Source organism: Erinaceus europaeus, chromosome X (genome assembly GCF_950295315.1).
Source record: "Erinaceus europaeus chromosome X, mEriEur2.1, whole genome shotgun sequence".
NCBI classification, from domain to species: domain Eukaryota; kingdom Metazoa; phylum Chordata; class Mammalia; order Eulipotyphla; family Erinaceidae; genus Erinaceus; species Erinaceus europaeus.
In genome coordinates, this window is record NC_080185.1 from 77,403,506 (window position 1) to 77,423,359 (window position 19,854).

Sequence of the window (19,854 nt, forward strand, 5' to 3'; positions counted from 1 at the left end):
ATATGTATGTATATGAATATCCTGATGAATGGCATAGACAAAGAGAATGACTTAGGCTATTAAAATAGAACCTCTGGGGAAAAAACAAACCTACCACCTTTCCCTGTTTAAGAAAGGGGGCCTGGTACCCACATTTATTTCTGCTCTAGTGATTGCTCTCTGGTTTTCTCTATGTTCTGCTAAGAAGTTACCTTGTCCATGAGAACTTTGTTCTATGAAATTCTCAGATCTCTTTTGTGCCTCTATTCCCAGGAACTCTGTACCAGTGTCAAGACAGATATATAATAGAGTGGGTAACACATTGAAGAGAGCAGACCTGGGCTTCAGGCCCAGGTCAACCAAATTCTCCCCATGACACATCTGGAAATTGCTCCCTCACTCTAGATCTGTTTGTGTTTTCACTACTGGGAATATTCACTATTGGTTAGGGCCATAAACATCAGAACTGGAAATCTGGGGTCCAGATTTCAGACCTGTCACTTTAAGTTGGTGAACCTCTTTACCTCAGTTTAGTTATCTGTGGTGAATCTCCATGGTGGTTTCTCCATCTGTAAGGTGATATGATGACAGTCTTTAGTACGGTTGCTCTGAGGATTTTGAATGCCAAGTTCTTGGCACAGGACCTGGCACAGTAGGTTTATGCAAATTCTTTGTTAATGTCAATTGTTTAATTCAATTAATGCCTGTTGAATATCTACTTTGTTCACACCAGTCTTTGCAAAAGATTATTCCCGGGTAGTTCAGCTCAAGACTGGTTCAGCCCACACAGTTCAGCCTGTGCCCAGTTCAGCCCACTCTCTTCAGCCCTGGGTTCAGTTCACATAGATCTGCCTACCCTTGGACCATTCTGTGCCTCATTCATTCTGCAACAGTACAACTTGCCCAATTCCAGCTAGGATTTCTGTCTTTGTGGCCACCATCCAGTTCCAGTTAGGGGCCTGACACATAGCTTCAGTGCCTCCACTGAGAATCACATCACTTTACCATTGTAGGGCTGTGAGGGCACAGAACTTTGGTGGGGGGTATTTAATTATACTCCTATTATCTTATAATGTTGTAAATAACTATTAAATCACTAACGAATAACATACATACATATTAAAAAAAAAAGAGAATCACTTCACATGCAATACTGGACCAAGAGAGCAGCTTGAAGAAAACCCCAAATTTGGGGGCTGGGCAGTAGCACAGTGGGTTAAGTGTACATGCACAAAGCACAAGGATGGGCATAAGGATCCCAGTTTGAGCCCCCGGCTACTCACCTGTAGGTGGGTCACTTCACAAGTGGTGAAGCAGGTCCTCAGGTGTCTATCATTCTCTCCCCCTATGTCTTCCCCTCCTCTCTCAATTTCTTTCTGTCCTATCCAACAACAACAGCAATAGCAATAACAATAACAACAAGGACAACAAAAAATGGGGAAAATGGCTTCCCTGGAAGAAAAAAAAGGAAAAAGAAAACCTCAAATTTAACACAGCTATATAAACTTCCTGCTGAAAACCCCAAAGCTAGCTATGGTCCCAGAGATGCTAATTGAATTGAGAAGAATTATGGGGGGGACCAGGACAAATTCAGAGAAATAATGAGATTTATAGATGAATGTATAATAGTTATCAGAGGAATGAAGAGTGCAGTGAAAGAGCTAAAAATAAACAAACAGCAGAAGAGAAAACTTGCAAGAAGACAGACAGAAAATAAGAATAACTGAAGAATAAGATAAGAATAAGATAAGAAGATAAGGTAGAAGTCATTCCACAACCAATCCAAAAAGATTTGTGTATACCTATGTTCATAGCAGCACAGTTTGTAATAGCCAAAACCTGGAAGTAACCCAGGTGTCCAATAACAGTTGGCAAGTTGTGGTACAATGGCAATGGAATACTACTCAGTTATTAAAAATAGTGATTTCACCATTTTCAGCCCATCTTGGATGGAACTTGAAGAAATCATGTTAAGTGAAATAAATCAGAAACAGAAGGATGAATATGGGATGATCTTATTCTTAGGCAGAAGTTGAAACATAAGATCTGAAGAGAAAACAAGTAGAACTTGAACTAAAGTTGGTATATTGCACCAAAGTAAAAGACTCTGGGGTGGCAGGGGAGTGTACAGAAAAGTATGATAGAGGACCTACTGGGGGTTGTATTGTTATGTGGAAAACTGTGAAATACTTTGCATGTACAAACTACTGTATTTATTATTGACTGTAAAACATTAATTCCCCAATAAGGAAATTTAAAAAAGTATCAAAAGAAAAATATCTGAAACAACCAAAGACAATATAAGGGCATTAACAGCACCAACAGAAACAATATTTTTGTCATATGGGTGCAGGAAGGAAAAGAGAAAAGGGAGCAGCACTCATATTTGAAGAAATTTTAGCTGAGAATTTCCCCAAATTAAAGAAGTAGATAGATGTCCAGATTCAGGCCCTATAGTTTCATTTTCCCTATTGCCACTTTTTGTCTTTGCTTAATATCATACTGTCTTTCAGCCACCAAGTCGCAGATGCTACCATGATGCCATCCTGACCTCCCTGGACAGACAACCCCAACAATGAGTCTTGTAACCCCTCCTCCACAGAGCCCTACTCCACTAGGGAAAGATAGAAACAGGCTGGGAGTATGGATTGACTTGCCAACACCCATGTCCAGTGGAGAAGCAATTACAGAAGCCAGACCTCCCACCTGCTACACCCCATAAAGAATTTGGGTCCAGGCAGTTTTGACTACAATGACTCTATAATATAGTTTGAGATCTGGTACCATGATGCTTCCATTTCTGTTATTTTTTCTCAAGATTGTTTTGGTGATTCTAGGTATTTTCTGGTTCCAGATAAACTTGTGTAGCTTTTGTTCTATTCTCTTAAAAATTGGTGAGATCTTGATGGGAACTGCATTAAATTTGTGTATGGCTCTGGGTAGAATAGTCATTTTGATGATGTTAATTCTTCCAATCCATGAACATGGGAGAACTGATAAGATATACTGTAACTTCTGAATGGGAAAGGCCTCTACTCAAGAATATTTTATCCTAAAAAGGTTATCAGTCAGCATTTAAGGAGGCAGAAGGAACTTTTCAGATAAGCAATAATTTAATGAATTCATCACTACTGTGGTCTGGGAGATGGTGCAGTGGATAAACTGTTGGATTCTCAAGCAGGAGGTCCTGAGTTCCATTCCTGGCAGCACATGTACCAGAGTGATATCTGGTTCTTTCTCTCTTTCCTCCTATATTCCTCATTAATAAATAAGGAACCAAGCACATCCATACAAAAATATTTGTGTATACCTATGTTCATAGCAGCACAGTTTGTAATAGCCAAAACCTGGAAGCAACCCAGGTGTCCAACAACAGATGAGTGGTTGAGTAAGTTGTGGTATGTATACATAATGAATACTACCCAGCTATGAAAAATGGTGAATTTCCAATGTGTCCTGGAGCTCTGCTTCTCCAGAGACCCACCTTACTAGGGAAAGAGAGAGGCAGACTGGGAGTATGGACTGACCAGCCAACGTCCATGTTCAGCAGGGAAGCAACTACAGAAGCCAGACCTTCCACCCTCTGCAACCCACAACAACCCTGGGTCCATGCTCCCAGAGGGATAGAGAATGGGAAAGCTATCAGGGGAGGGGATGGGATATGGAGATTGGGTGGTGGGAATTGTGTGGAGTTATACCCCTCCTACCCTATGGTTTTGTTAATTTATCCTTTCTTAACTAAAAAATAAATTAAAAAAGGAAATGCAAATGTAAAAAAATGGTGAATTTACCTTCTTAAAAATAAATAAATAATTAAATAAAAGGAATTTATCACCACTAAATCATACCTACAAGAAATATTGAAGGGACTCACAATTAGACATAAAATTATTTTACTCATGGGGGAAACTGGATCAAGTACATAAACAAAACCCAATGAAGACTATGGAATTTGACATTAGAACTGAGGTAAACAAAAGATTTTGGGGGGGTTTATAGAGGGGAGGGGTGCTTTTAAAATGAGAGAGGGGCTCTTGTATACTTTGGTGGAAAAATATTGGTGATCTGGTAGGGTGTGAGCAGAGTAGCATATTTTGAGGTAGTAAAAAATTGTATGTCTGAAACACAGGTTTTTTTATCTCAAGGTATTTTTTTATTTGTGATTAGTAGTATCTTACAGATTGTTAGATTACAGGGTGTGGGTTCCATACCACACCTATTACCAAAGCTCTGTGTTCCCACTCTCTCAACAATAACCATGACAGTTCTAACAAAGTCTTAGAGACAGCTTGGAAAACACAAGTTTTTAAATTAAGGTTACCTGAAAAACAAACAAAAAATGTTAGCAATTTAAAATAAAAAAGATTTTCCCCAGGTTCCAAAGCTGTGGATTTAGTTCTTTCTGTAATGCTACCTTCTAGTGAAGGAGACAGACATTAAGCAAACAGAGAAAAAAAATTACAGAAATGTCTATGAACTTGTAGTATGTGTCCTAAGGAAAAAGGCCAGTATGCTCAGCACTGGCCCTTTGATACAGAAGGTGCTCCAAAATCTTTTGAATATAGTCCAAAGAGTTTCTATGAAAATAAACTATAGAATTATATTAAGTGTCTTATAAGGAAATAATTTTTTCCCACAGAGATCAGCAAAACTGTCTCTCCTGTCTTTTCCCACCTCTCTGATGTGGCAGACTAACGCAATTGTTTATACCCAAGCTTAAAGAACTCTTTTTGTCTTTTGAGGGAATATGCTTCCATTCCCCAGTGTACCCTAGATATGATTGGCCACATTTTTTCTACTCTCTCTCTTTCTTTCCCTCCCTGGCTTCCTGGGAGTTCTCAAACTGTTTCTTGAGGCTACTTGGTCACAAACAGAGTAAATACTCAGATTTTCTAGAGGAGGAGGTAGAACAGGAAATGAGGCAGGTATTGTTATTCTGGGAGGGGTGTGTGTGTGTGTGTGTGTGTGTGTGTGTGTGTGTGTGTGTGTGTGTGTGTGTGTAGCAAAGATGTGGAGAAATTTGGTGTTTCATGATAGAAAAGTTCCACAATATCAAGAGCTCTAACTACTTACAGATCAAGGCTCTACCCCCTTTCACTTTCAGGTGGGTAAATGGAAGCAATATAAAAAGAACTCGAGCACCAGATGCAAGGGCAGAGCATTCCCATTTCTGTCTCCCTAATATTCATCTCAGGGACTGGCTGATATAGAATACACACTTCACTGACCAGCTAGCACTTATAGCTTCCCAATTACAATCAAACCAAATAACAAGCAAAAACTTAGCAGTCTCCAAATAAGCAGTACCCAGGAAAAGGTGAACAAGGAGGACCCGAGGTCTGCCAAATTAATTTACAAACATTTAAGGCTTATTTGAATCACATACTCATAGTCTCATTATTTACAATAGCCAAGAGGTACAAACCTAAGTGTCCATCAGTGGATAAATGTATGACAATGTATGAAAATGAAATGTATGAAAGATACAGTCTTGTGTGTGAAGGAAAGAAAATCACAGACACTCTTATGGGAGGACTGGAGGTTGTGCAAAAAGAGAGAAGCATCCTCCTGCCATGGGGAGATCAGGAAAGACTTCAAGGAAGAAGGCAAGCTGCAGTGATGGTAAGAAATGGGCTAGGTACAAAGGACTTTGTACAAAGGGCTTTGTACAAAGGTACAAAGGTACAAAGGATGGTAAGAAATGGGCTAGGTACAAACTAGCAGTTCAGGAAAGACTTCAGTTGGTCAAATCAGAAGCTAAGACATTGAAAGAGCAACAGGAAACAAAGCAAGAAGAGAAGGAAGACACAAGAGGAGAAATAAGAATAATTCTGAGCAAGAAGAAACCACAGGATTCATTTTCTTGGATTCAAAGGTTCACCTTAATGGGTCAGGGATGTTATTAATGGGCAGAACACAAGCCCCACATGTATGAGACCCTGGGTTCAATCATGGGCACCCTACTCCCCAAGTTTCACCATATCTTCAGAATGACTTCTTTCCAGAAAGTTTGGAATGATTGAGGTTTTATTTTTTCCCCTGGTCTTCCCTCTTCCAATACACCCTTATTTGTTTAGGTATTGTATTTTCAGTTCAACAGAAAAACCTGTGAAGGCTCTGTTTAATGCCAGGCACTAGGCTAGGTGCCATAGAAGGTACATAGTTCCTTCATGCACCAAATGTTTGTAACAGTCTCACTTTAAGTCTAGTATTCTAAGGTGAGAAGTGTGTGTGTGAGAAAAAGATAGATCTGAGGGTCGATGAAAGGTAGAAAAATGAAAACAAACAAACAAAAAACCAAACCAAAACAAGAAACCATGCATCACTATTACAGGGATTGGGGGTCCTCAGAGAAAACAGGATAAAAACTAGTAACTGTGTCTGTCCCCTTGGATGGTCCCTCTCACAGTGTTGGCTTCTCTATCTAGAAAAAGTGAGAGATCTGGGACCAGGTGGTGGCACACCTGACTGAACGCACATGTTACAGTGCACAGGGACCCAGGTTCGAGCCCCCAGTTCCCATCTGCAAGAGTAAAGCTTTGCGCGTAGTGAAGCAGTGCTACAGGAGTCTATTTGTCTCTCTATCTTCCCCTTTCCTCTCAATTTCTGTCTTTATCAAATAAATAAAGATAATACAAATTAAAAAAAGGAGAGATCTTATTTGCTGTGAGGATTTGGTGGTAATGTTTGAAAATCATCTTCAGCAAAGTCTGACATCCTGGGACTGCTTAACAGAACTGTTATTTGGCTGTGTGAAGGTGGCATTTACAATGGGCTCCAACTGGCAGAGAAGTAAGTGTCATCGTCATTTCTGTTGCAGCCCAGAAGGAACAAAAGTCTGGAGTTTTGTTTTGGCATGGGGACTAGTTTAGTTTAATTAGGAATTTCAGTTTGTAAGGGGAGGAGAGAAGGCTGGACTTTGCTAGGTAAAGATACTTTCCTTACAAACCTATATATCTAGAGATCAGTGGGCCTAGAATAGAGTCAAAGTAGATCCAGACGTGGTGACTTGAGGAGTCTTGCGGAGGAAAGAGTTAGAATGGAGGAAAGGACTTTCAAGATCTCCTGGCAGTATCATCTCATGTCTTTGTTCAGGAAGAGTCATGAACCATCTCTGTTTTCTAGGGACTAAGGATTTTCTGGATGTGTAGAACTTTCAGTGCTAAAACTAGGATGGTCTGGGGGCAAACCAGGGCATTGAGATCCCTAGTTCAGGCCCTTGTCTCCTAGACGTTATACTGCACCCTGCTGATCTCTGATTTCCAGACTGTTATCAGAAGATTGCTGTCATATGGATCGACTTGTCAATGTCCTTGTCCAGTGGAGAAGCAGTTACAGAAGTCAGAACTCCCACCTTCTGCACCTGAAAAATAATTTTAGTCCATACCCTCAGAGGGAAAGAAATGTTGGGAGAAGATGACCAGAGGGCTCTGAACTTCAATTCCATTGGTACCCAGCGAGAGAAGAGGGGGAAAAGGAAGGAAATTCAGGAGTAGCAATTGGTGTAGGTGTGACACAGAAAGAGAAGGCAGGACTTTAGGGGAAAATAGGGCAAATATATAGTTATATAAATAATAATCAACCATATTGGTAACCTTGGGAGAACTTCTGCAGTTTCCAATAGAGGGAATGGGGACACAGAACTCTGGTGGTGGGAAAGGTGTGGAATTATACCCCCGTTATCTCATAATTTTTAATTTTTAATTTATTTTTTAAATTACCTTTATTTATTGAATAGAGATAGCCAGAAACTGAGAGGGAAGGGGGTTAGAGAGAGGGAGAGACAGAAAGATACCTGCAGCTTTGCTTCACAACTCACAAAGCTTTCCCCATGCAGGTGGGGAACAGGGGCTCAAACCCAGGTACTTATGCATTGGAATAAGTACACTAAACCAGGTGCACCACCACCCAGCACCCTATAGAATAATTTTGTAAATAAATATTAAATCACTAATAAAATAAGAAGCAAAAGAAAATTGTTGTGATAAAGCTTTGGCCTCTCAAGTATGAGGTCCTGAGTTTGATCCCCAGCAGCACATGTGCCAGAGTGATGTCTGGTTCTTTCTCTCTTCTCCTATCTTCCTCATTAATAAATAAATAAAACCTTTTCTTAAAAAAAAAAAAAAAAGCACCTTTACAGAGTAGGGCACCAAAGTAAAAACCCTGGGTGGAGCGTGAGGGTGGATGTTCAGTTTCATGGAGTGGTGGGGGCGGGAGGGGGCAATGGGATAGGACAGACTTTTGGTGGCGGGAATGATGTTTATGTACACTCCTATTAATTTGTAGTAGTGAAATCACTAATTAATATGAGAGGGGAAAATTGATTGAATGTCTTGAACTTTTTAAAGGACAGACTGAGTCTTTTTAATACATAGGCTGAGTCATTGATATGTTGACCCTCTTAAAAGCTTAGACCAGGGAGAACAGAAGCAACCAGTGGCACAGCTATATACAAATAATGTCAAAGGACATAAACTATGGTGATGTTGTATATGATCAGCAAATTCTAACAAAGGGATATTTCAGAGTTGACCCAATTGCCAAATAATGTGATTATAGCAAAAACTATTGCTTTCTTTTTTTTTAATTTTTAAATTTTATTTATTTATTCCCTTTTGTTGCCCTTGTTGTTTTTTATTGTAGTTATTATTGTTGTTGTCGTTGTTGGATAGGACAGAGAGAAATAGAGAGAGGAGGGGAAGACAGAGGGGGGAGAGACAGACAGACACCTGCAGACCTGCTTCACCGCTTGTGAAGCGACTCCCCTGCAGGTGGGGAGCCAGGGTTCGAACCGGGATCCTTATGCCGGTCCTTGTGCTTTGCGCCACCTGCGCTTAACCCGCTGCGCTACAGCCCGACTCCCAACTATTGCTTTCTTAAACCCTAAGATAGCAGGAACCTCCCGCTTGCTTCCTCTATAGAGCCTATATTTCCCCTAGTCCTGGTGGGGCTCAATTTCCTGCATGCTTCTCTCAATTCATACCAAATATTGCATACACCTATCCCAACCTAATCAACGCAACGAGTACCACCTCAAATGCTTCACTTCAGACTGTGTCCAGAGACATCAGGCATATAATGTCAACCCTTCAGCCTCATTACTTGGGTAAGACCTTTTCTTTTATAGTATTCTCTAATTCCATTCCAGGAGGCTCACTTCCTAACAAAGTCCCAAAACCTAGATATAGACAAGGTCCCATAAGATAGAGCATATGTTCACATGTATCCATAAATTAGGGCATGATGCCGACCAGACTTCCCTGGACAGACAACCCCACCAATGTGTCCTGGAGCTCTGCTTCCCCAGAGCCCTTCCCCAAAGGGTAAGAGACAGGAGTGAAGTATGGATCGACCTGTCAACACCCATGTTCAGCGGGGAAACAATTACAGAAGCCAGACCTTACACCTTCTGCATCCCACAATGCCCTTGGGTCCATATTCCCAGAGGGTTAAAGAATAGGAAAGCTATCAGGGGAGGCGATGGGATACAGAGTTCTGGTAGTGGGAACTGTGTGGAGTTGTAGCCCTCTTATCTGACGGTTTAGTCAATGTTTCCTTTTTATAAATAAAAAATTAAAAAAAAACACCTTTACACTGAATATACATTTTAAAAATGTGTTCTCTTCAGTGATAGGATGAAAGGAAGTCTGAATGAGAAATTATTATTGCTTTATGGCCAAGGAACTCTGCAAGCTTCCTGTGTCCATAGCCTGAGTCTGATCTTAGTTGTCTGGAAAGGCATAGATGACTGAAAGGTTATGACTGCCTTAGAAAACCTGTGGGAATCCCTGAAGGAAAAGCTAGAATAGAGTTCAACAAGTTTACTTGAGAACAAGCAGGCTTGGCATTAGGAGGTACATTATTTCTGTATCAGCTGAGACATGTGGGACTCTAGGAAGAGGAACTTTCTGGAGTGTGTGTCAGGGGTAGGGAAGGTTCCTTTAGTGAGTGGGTCTCAGGTGTGTCCCTAAAGGATGTGACCAGAAAAGCTAATAGAACTGTTGCTCATACCTGGGCAGTGAAAGGGCAGGGATTCTGACCAAGGCACTGTGTCACTGGAATGTATTGCCCACTTTCATATATCCCCAATGCTTTGTGCTTCTTAAAGAAGGGTGTAGTCATCTAGAAGGTAAAATCTTTATAGTCTGCCTTAAAATCCAGTCCTAGCAATTTCCTCATTCACAAATTTAGGTGATTACAGTGTGTTCTCAGGCTTTTGTTGGGTTAGAAAAACATTAACAGGGGCCAGGTGGTGGTACACCTGGTTAAGTGCACACATTATAGTGTTCAAGGACCAAGATTCAAGCCCCGGGTCCCCATCTGCAGGAGGGAAGCTTCATAAGTGGTGAAGTAGGGCTGCAGGTGTCTCTGTCTCTTTCCTTCTCTACCTACCCCTCTCCTCTCAATTTATCTGTCTCTATCCAGTAATAAACAAATAATAAGACTTAAAAAAAGAAAAAGAATGTAAGCTCCTAGCATATAGCAGGTGCTCAATATATGGAAGCTCAATTTTATTCCTCATACCACATTGTAATAGTCTGGTCAAAGCCATTGCTGAATTTCATTCTCCTTGGGAGACTGTTTATTGAGGCAAGAAACTGAAATCTAAAATACTGTTCAGCATCTTTTCACATTATTTATCAAAAGGTGGCCTGGCAGAAAGGTATGTAAAACTAGTTCTTAATTTCCATTTTATGTATAATTCTTTTTGGCAGTTATCTTTATACAGAATGAAAAGCATTTCATGAGGCATCTAGCTGGTAGGGATTATAGAAGGTAGACTGAGAAAGTGTCAGAAAGGTAGAGGTAAAGACAGTTTTGAAACACTGCATTAACAAAAAAATAATCACACAAGAACTAAGATGGTTATGGGGACAAGCTGGGGAAGCAAGGAACTTTGGTGGGTATGTGTGGTGACTTGAATGTATCGTGCATGGGTATAAAAATACTCCTGAAATCTGGTAATTTTGTAAAACTGTTACATTACTAATAAAAACAAAAAAGTACACCCCCTCCTTTGTCCCTATAGCTTACTAATGACCTATTATTCCTGATGCTTACTATTGTGCCATGTTGTAAGACTGTTCATATGATTTCATGTATTTTCATTTGTTGCCCTCTCTGCCTGTGAAATAAATCAGGACAGATGATCTTTGTATCTACGAAGGTAAGATAACAATAGAGCTGGGACTTGAGCCCACATCTCCTTGTTACAGAACAGAGTGAACTGTGACAGGTAGGGTAAGAGCAATTTGTGAGGAAATGAAGTACAGGTGTTGGGAGAGTTGTTTTGCAAGCAGACAATGTGTTCTGTAACCTCACTTCTCCAGAGCCCTACCCCACTAGGAAAAGATAGAAACAGGTTGGGGGGTGGGGGGATCGGGTGGTGGCGCAGTGGGTTAAGCACACGTGGCGCAAAGTGCAAGGACCGGCTTAAGGATCCCGGTTCGAGCCTCCAGCTCCCCACCTGCAGGGGAGTCGCTTCACCGATGGTGAAGCAGGTCTGCAGGTGTCTATCTTTCTCTCCCCCTCCTCTTTCCATTTTTCTCTGTCCTGTCCAACAACGAACAACATTAACAATGGTAATAATAATGACCACAACGAGGCTACAACAACAAGGGCAACAAAAAAGGGGGGAAATGGACTCCAGGAGCGGTGGATTCATGGTGTGGGCACGGAGCCCAGCAATAACCCTGGAGGAAAAAAAAAAAAAAGAAACAGGCTGAGAGTATAAATCGACCTGTAAACACCCATGTCTAGCAGAGTAGCAATTACAGAAGTCAGACCTCCCACCTTCTGCACCCCATAAAGATCTTTGGTCTGTACTCCCAGAGGAATAAATAGGGAACTTTCTGATGGAGGGGATTGGATACAGAGCTCTGATGTTAGGAATTGCATGGAATTATACCCCTCTTATCCCACAATCTTGTCGATCATTATTAAATCACTAATACAGGATGCCTTTGATAGTACCTTATATATTGTCCTCACTTCTGACCAAAGCAAGGAAGACTAGGTAAACAGGATTGTTATGGCTCATTTACTGACAATACTTATTCTTGAAAATAGTGCTGTGTGGCAGGGAAAGTCTTGGTTTTTGTGCTAACCCTTTGTAAGCACAGTGCTGGATTTTCTAGTGGTAGGGCGGAATGGAGAAGGCTTCAGCTTGACTGAATTGCTCTGATGCTGAAAAAGTCACCATCCAAATCAAAAGATTTTTGACCAGAATCTTCCCAGAAGCCCTGAGACCCATGGCTGATTGTCTTCCCTTCACCCAAAAGCAGCAGGCATCCATATTTTGGTACAGGTTTATGTTTTATTATTATTATTATTATTATTTTTGAAGATAATTCAGACATTCATTGATTATACAGAAATATTTCCCAGTGTTCTTTTCTTTCCATTTAAGATACTGTGACACACTATGAGGACAATAGTGCCAAAACACAATTTTGGCTCATTATCTAGAGTACAATTAGACACTTAATTATCTGACACTTTATTGAATGCAAAGCAAGATTAAGGATCTTTGATTCCATTCTATACTACTAAAGCAGGAGTCGAGGAGGGTAAGACTGCATAGCTTTCCTTGGCAGGTAGAGACACATTCCTCTAATTCCACCTTGTGAGAAAACTAACCCATGTTCTGCCGGTTGCCATAGCCTTTAGGATGGGTGTCCTTCCAGTCATCCCACTCCCGATCTCGGTGGGGTGTTTGGTCATCATCCTCTTCCTGATTTTGTTCCTGATCTTCCTGTTGTTGAGCTGCTCTTTTGAATTCTGCCAAGGTGGAAAAATGAGAACACGTGTGTGTGTGTGTGTGTGTGTGTGTGTGTGTGTGTGTGTGTGTGTGTGTGTGTGTGTGTGTGTGTGTATGTATAGCACTACATAAAATGAGAGCAAGGAACAGAACTAGCTTTTTAGCTGCTGATTCTGGGTCCAGAGGAAGTGGGGAGAATACTTACATTACTTAAGAGATGGAATGGCATGTTAAAATAGAAAGGATGATCTGAGTGGCTTTCATAAGATCATATGAGAAAAGCTGCTCTTCAGAAAGAGTTCTAGCTAAAATAGACTAAACAAAAACACCAACCAATAAAATCCCAACAAACCATAAACTAGTGGAAGAAAGTATGATTTATGAAATGCCAGAGAGGTTAGACTACAGGTAACTTTTCCTCTTCTATCCATTTTCCTTTATTATATTTTGCATGAAGACAAATTGGAAATCATGAGGCAGGTGGAACTACTAGAAAAGGATGCTATTTTTGTCTCTCAGGATTTGTAAGAACTATGGTGGGGCACAGAACTTTGGTGGTGGGTGTCTGTGAAACTACACTGCTGTAACCTGTTTTGTAAACCATTATTAAATCACTAATAATAAGAACACATAAAATGATCATATTTTTAAAAAGAAAGTGTTGTTTTACACAGTGGGATGAACATCATCTAACTAAAAAAAAAGAATAAAAAAAACTAAACCAAGTGCTACATGTCTTCTGCATTAGTTTTCCCCCCTATACTTTACTATTATTATTAGCAGAGCACTGATTAGCTTTGGCTTATTTATGGTGGTGTGGGGGCTTAGAACCTGGGACTCTGGAGTCTCAGGCATGAGAGTCTATTTGCTTAACAATTATGCTATCTGCATTAGTTTTTTTCTTTGTGAGGAAAAGTAGCTTTCCCTGGCTACCCTGAGTTTCTTCATAAGACACATTTTCATTACTATGATAAAGAATAAAATCTGTGGGGCTCTGATCTTCTCTAACATCTTAGTAGTCTCGTGTTTTCTTTAGACTGTTGTTGGAAAATAAAGTATCAGAAAACACATATACACCATGTATGCATATAAAGTTTTTATAGGCATTAATAATTTCTCAACCCTAGTGGAGGCTATACCTTTACAGACTCCACTAAGGTTGAAAAATTGATCTTCTGTAACCGTTCCCAATGACTCTCCATGAACATCTTCCAAATCACAACCCCTTTCTACCCACAAATGTAACAGCTATACTGGTTTTGTAGGAATTACATATTAGAGATTTTTGTATATAATTTTATTTCCTAAGTGGATCCATAGACCCCACAGCTGTCCATCTGCACACTCATTCTACATTCAACTACTTTCAGTGATTTAGCAGAACTAAATCCAATTAGAAAGAATTGTATCAACCTAACACAATCTCAAGTTCATTTGTAGTTACTTCACATTCTTTTCCTTTTTCTAGCTCCTGACAATCACATATACCTTGAACAGATTTGTCTATTCTAAACATTTCATATGAATGGAATCAAGCCATATGTGGGTTCTTGTATCTGATTTTTTCTATCTGTAACCTAATCTTCAGGTTCTCCTTCCATTCCTTGAGTTACTGAAGAAACTGGAGCATCTGACTGCTTGAGTTTCTTAAATTCCAGATACTGCTGATTGCAGTCATGATGCAGTCTAGCACAATCTGGAATTGGACAGAAGTCTGATCTGACTCAGGGATGATCCCTTTCAGCATGAATACAGGGGGTGCTGTGGTCCTTTATCAGGTGGCATATAATGTGTGCCTTAAGTGTTGTGGTGTTAGCCATTGTTGATACTCAATTCCCAGATCCGTTTTCAGGGGTCTTAAGAAAAAAGAAGAGCTCTTTAACTTTTACTGATTAGAATAATTTTACAGAGAGGTTTTCCCTCATCTATTACTATCTAGACACCCTGAAGATCACCTGAATTTTTTTTTTGTAGAGGAAGTTGTATCTCTTTACCTCTATTATTTAACCATTTATTTGTATCACTATAGACTCATTTATTTTTTGTGTTATAATCTAATACTGTTGATGTATAACTCAAATTCTTGCAGTTTGGGCCAGTGAGAATTCTTTTAGTTGACTCCCCCACTAAAATATCTTAATGCTTTAATTTCATTATTATCTATTAATTTTAATTTCTTTATTTCTCAGGTGACTTTTGCACATTCTTACATTCTTGTCTACAGCCATAGAATCAACCATTTCTCTCAGGCTCACTAAGTTATTTTACAGGAGAACAACATTACAAGTCAAGATTTGGGTGCTGGGTGTGCTCATTGCTACTGGTGGTTATCTATTTTGAGGCCAATTTGTCTTAACTTTGATCAATGGAACATCTTCAAATTGGCTTCTGAGTTCCTTTTGATATGATCTTAACAATTCCCTATCTTCTTCTCCTTCTTCATCATCTTCTTCATCATCATCTTCTTCTTCTTCTCCTCCTCCTTCTTCTTCTTTTTTTTTTTTTTGCCTCCAGGGTTATTGCTGGGGTTCAGTGCCTGCACTATGAATCCACTGGTCCTGGAGACTATTTATTTTTCCCCTTTTGTTGCCTTTATTGTTTATCCTTGTTTTCATTGGATAGGACAGAGAGAAGGAAGAGGGGAAGACAGGGAGGGGGAGAGAAAGATAGACACCTGCAGACCTGCTTCACCACTTATGAAGCAACCCCCCTGCAGGTGGGGAGCCAGGGGCTCGAACCAGGATCCTTATGCCGGTCCTTGCACTTTGTGCCATGTGCACTTAACCCGTTGCGCTACTACCTAGCCTCCCTACACTTCCCTATCTTGTGTCATTTTCTACCCCAGGCTTGAAGTCAGTGATTTTTCTAACAGTAATAAATTTATTCTTTCTTTTTCTCCCAGGGATCAAACCCAGAGTCTCAAACCTGTGACATGGGTGCTCTACCACTGAACTACACCCCAACAATTGATTTGTATTAAAGGGAATGATATTTCACGATCACAACCTGGGTTACTAGCTCTGCTTACTGCCACTGAACTAGAGATTGTTTCTATATCTTTGCAGTGAACAGAACAAAAAACCAAAAGCAAGAAAACAAACAAAAATAGCACACACATGTGTGTGCCTTTATAAATTTACTCTCAGTTCAGGTTCAGGCTGTTTTCATTTTTTAAAATTTTATTATCTTTATTTATTGGATAGAGACAGTCAGAACTCAAGAGGATCGGGGAGATAGGGAGAGAAAAATAGAAACATCTGCAGCACTGCTTCACCACTTGCAAAACTTTCCCTTTGCAGGTGGGGACCAGGCTCGAGCCTGGGTCCTTGTTCATTGTAACATGTACCCTCAACCAGGTGCACCATCATCCAGTCTTGCTGTTTTCACTTCTAATTTAAATTCTTTTGAATTACTCTGTATTTTTCTACATTATCAGTCTTATCTCTCAAACATAGGTTGACAGAATTATCTGTCAACACAGGTTGACAGAGCATCTCTTAATTGTTTATTAATATTATATTCTATTACACACAGCCCTGGAATAACACTGGTATTGTCCATCAATATAATTGCTGAATATTGTTCATTTTTTTCATATGGTTTCATTATTACCCTTTTTAAAAGTAGTTGTACCATAGTTGTGTTACCTGAGAACTGAGAAGATAGATGCTACATACTCTATACTTCCCCTTTGCAAACTTGCAGTCTTATTTCTAAAAGTAACAATGTATTTAATGCAACTCATTCTCCAGCAAATTTCTTGGATCATGGAGAGAATACTCCCCAAGTTCTCATGTTAGTAAATGTCTGTACCTTCTAAAAGTCAGTTTATCAGATAGACTGTCCTTGGCTCCTATTACCCCCTTTGAATATATTAAATATCTGTTTCTCCATTTTTTTGACATTAAATATTGGCATCAAAAAGGCTGGGGGTGATCCAATTTTCTCTTGTTTAAAAATCACCTTCTCCTTTGCTTAAATGCCCAAGGCATTTTCTTTTTCTTTCTTTTTTCCCCCCTGAAGTTTAGTAATTTTATTAGAATGCATCTCAGTGTTCATTCTGGGTTAAAATTCTCAGATACATGGTGTGCTTTCTCAAATCAATGCTTTTGGTTCCAGGAAAGTGTTCTTAGTATCAGTTTTCAGCATTTATTCTCCTCCCTTGCTTTAGTTTTTCTTTTCAGATAATCCTTTTATCCATACACCAGGTTTTATTGTATTCAGTATTTGTTACATTTCCTCAAATCCTGTTTTATCTTTGTTTTCGATTTTAAAAAATTTCGGGAGTCGGGCTGTAGCACAGCAGGTTAAGCGCAGGTGGCGCAAAGCACAAGGACCGGCATGAGGATCCTGGTTTGAGCCCTGACTCCCCACCTGCAGGGGAGTCGCTTCACAAGCGGTGAAGCAGGTCTGCAGGTGTCTATCTTTCTCTCCCCCTCTCTGTCTTCCCCACCTCTCTCCATTTCTCTCTGTCCTATCCAACAACTACGACAACAATAATAACTACAACAATAAAACAAGGGTAACAAAAGGGAATAAATATTAAAAAAAAATTTCCCTCTTTACCTAAGGAAGGTGTTTCTGTTGTGTTAACTCATTCTTATTTTCTTCCAGTCTCTCTTCATTTCTGAGTCTATAATACATCTTTTTAAATATATAATATTTTAATTTGACATTTGTATACATTGAGCAGTAATCACCACCAAAGTTTGGTTTTCATCTATCACTGCACAGTTGTCCTTTCTACCCCCCTTTTTTAATTGAGGGGATTAATGGTTTACAGTAAACAGTAAATACAGTTGTTGGTACATTTGTAAAATGTGTCAGTTTTCTGCACAATACTCCAGCCCTCTGCCTGGGTCCAAGTTGTTACTACATTTCTTAGTTTTAAAATTTTTGCCCGATATTGTTATTCTATGTCTCATACATTCTCTTAATGTCCTCAAGTTCATATTTAAACAGTATATCTCAGATTTGCTGTTATGCCTTTCAGGATTGATTTCTCTTCCACCCCCTACTCTTTAAGTTTGTATGAGTTTTTTATATAGATAATTTTCTTTTCATTTATTTTATAGCTTCACTGAGATATATTTCATATACCACAAATTCACCTAATTTTAGTGCTTGTTTTGGCAGCACATATACTAAAATTGGAATGATACAGAGAAGATTAGCATGGCTCCTTTATAAGGATGACTCGCAAATTCATAAAATGTGCCACATTTTTAAAGATAGTGACAAAAAACCTTTATAATGATGACTGGCAAATTCATAAAGTGTGCCACATTTTTAAAGATAGTGACAGAAAGGCAGCAAAGAGGGTTAGAGACCACTGCACTAAAGCTTCCTTCAAAGGGGCTTTTATTGAGGTATAACATAATGCAGAAAATTACAGAAATGCAGAAGAGCTGAGTTTTCATATCTGAACACATCAAGGCAATCAATACACAAATGATGACACAAAACATTTATCAATTAGCTATAAAACAATACTAAGGAGAAGGGGATTGGCAGTGTAGTACATTAATTACAATTTTTATAGTTATGTTTTTACTTCCTAAGCTAAAGGGTGTTCTGGACACAAAAAACTTTAACTTAATTTATGAATTGTATTTTTATATTTTTCCTTTATTTAACTGTCAGGATGATTAGACTCTTGTTCAAAAGAATTTACATGTATGTAAGAAATTGTAGTAGTACTAGATCAATGAGTTAAGCTAGAATTACCCTTTAAAGATTTTTAAATTACATAAGTTAAATCTAGTCTAACAATGTTTTTATTTCCTAATATGCAGGTATAGGTTTTGATTAGCCACTTTAACTTATTAAGTATATTAAATTTTTGGTTTTCTTTATTTAACTGTCCAAAACATCAAACTTCTGCTAAAATAAGTCATAATAAAAATAATTTGTAATAATACTAGATCAGTGAGATAAAAAAAAACTCACCCTCTAAAAGTTTTAAATTACAGAAATTAAATCTATTCAAATAATTTGTTGTAAAACAGTGAAAATAGAGTGGTTAAAGACACAGTTCCAAGAGAGACATCATATATGAACCTATTAGCTTCATATGAAATTAAAATATTAGTAGTTTTGTTTTCAGAGAGAAAAATTTATTTCCCAAGATAAATAATTCTGTGATTTTTAAAATGTTATGAGGGCATGAAACAGATATATATATTTCTGATATTTGCTCATAGATATATAACATACTAATAAACTCAAACAGTGGCAAAAAACCCTATTTACTTATTATTAAAATGCCCCCCTCAAGTCCAATTCTATCCATGATCCCCCACTTATGGTGAACATTAGAGAATGATTTAACCAATAAAAACAAGTTTTAGGTAAAACTTTATTTGTACTTAAAGAGAATCATTCTTAGTTTCACTTTGTTGCTAAGTATAATAATGTCACTATGAACATTCTTGTACAAACTTTTTTTGTGAACATAGGGTCTCATTTCCTTTAGATGTACGTTGGAATTAAATTTCCACATCTGAGAAATGCACATATGCTCATCTTTTGTGCACTGCTACCACCACCCAGCACACCTATACTCTCTATCTTTGTTGGTTCTTCTACTAACTTTGTTCTTGTTTCCCTCAACTTCTTGAGGCAGTAACTTAAGTAACTGTTCTTCTTTTTTTAATGTAAGTACCAACAGTTAAACGTTGATCTCTCAGCATTGTTCTAGTTATATTTCACAAATTTTGATGTTATATTTTTATTATCATTCAGTTAAAGATATTTTCTAATTTTTTTTTTTTACTTCTTTGACCAAATAGTTACTAAGTGTGTTGTTTGAGTCAAAAATATTTGGAGATTTTGAGTTACATTGTTATTGTTAATTTATTACCATTATGGTGAGAGAACATCCGTATGTAAAAATTTACTGAGATTTCATTTCATTCTGTTGAGACTATTCTGATGGTCTAGAATAAACTTTTGATGACTGTGACATGTGCACTTGAAAAAGGTTTATTTTAGGGAGTCGGACTGTAGTGCAGCGGGTTAAGCGCAGGTGGCGCAAAGCACAAGGACCGGCATAAGGATCCCGGTTCGAACCCCGGCTCCCCACCTGCAGGGGAGTCGCTTCACAAGCGGTGAAG

General features: G+C 38.8%; 2 protein-coding genes, 1 long non-coding RNA gene and 1 other non-coding gene across 5 annotated transcripts in view; 2 read left to right on the forward strand and 2 right to left on the reverse strand.

Moving 5' to 3' along the window:
* P2RY4 (pyrimidinergic receptor P2Y4) overlaps window positions 1–19,854 on the forward strand; it is a 575,290-nt gene that overhangs the window by 223,761 nt on the left and 331,675 nt on the right. The gene's annotated exons all lie outside the window — the stretch shown is intronic.
* IGBP1 (immunoglobulin binding protein 1) overlaps window positions 12,467–19,854 on the reverse strand; it is a 34,892-nt gene continuing 27,504 nt past the window's right edge. The window contains exon 6 of the mRNA XM_007530756.3: window positions 12,467–12,759. Within this exon, the coding sequence (XP_007530818.1) occupies window positions 12,614–12,759 (146 nt within the window). The 3' untranslated portion in view covers window positions 12,467–12,613. The remainder of the gene's footprint in view (window positions 12,760–19,854) is intronic.
* LOC132535782 (uncharacterized) lies at window positions 16,746–19,830 on the reverse strand. Its single transcript, XR_009547489.1, has 2 exons — window positions 17,306–19,830; window positions 16,746–17,031 (listed from the first exon to the last, which is right to left on the reverse strand). It is a non-coding gene; the product is annotated as an uncharacterized LOC132535782 (long non-coding RNA).
* Window positions 17,860–17,966, forward strand: LOC132536004 (U6 spliceosomal RNA). The gene has a single exon (XR_009547705.1). It is a non-coding gene; the product is annotated as a U6 spliceosomal RNA (small nuclear RNA).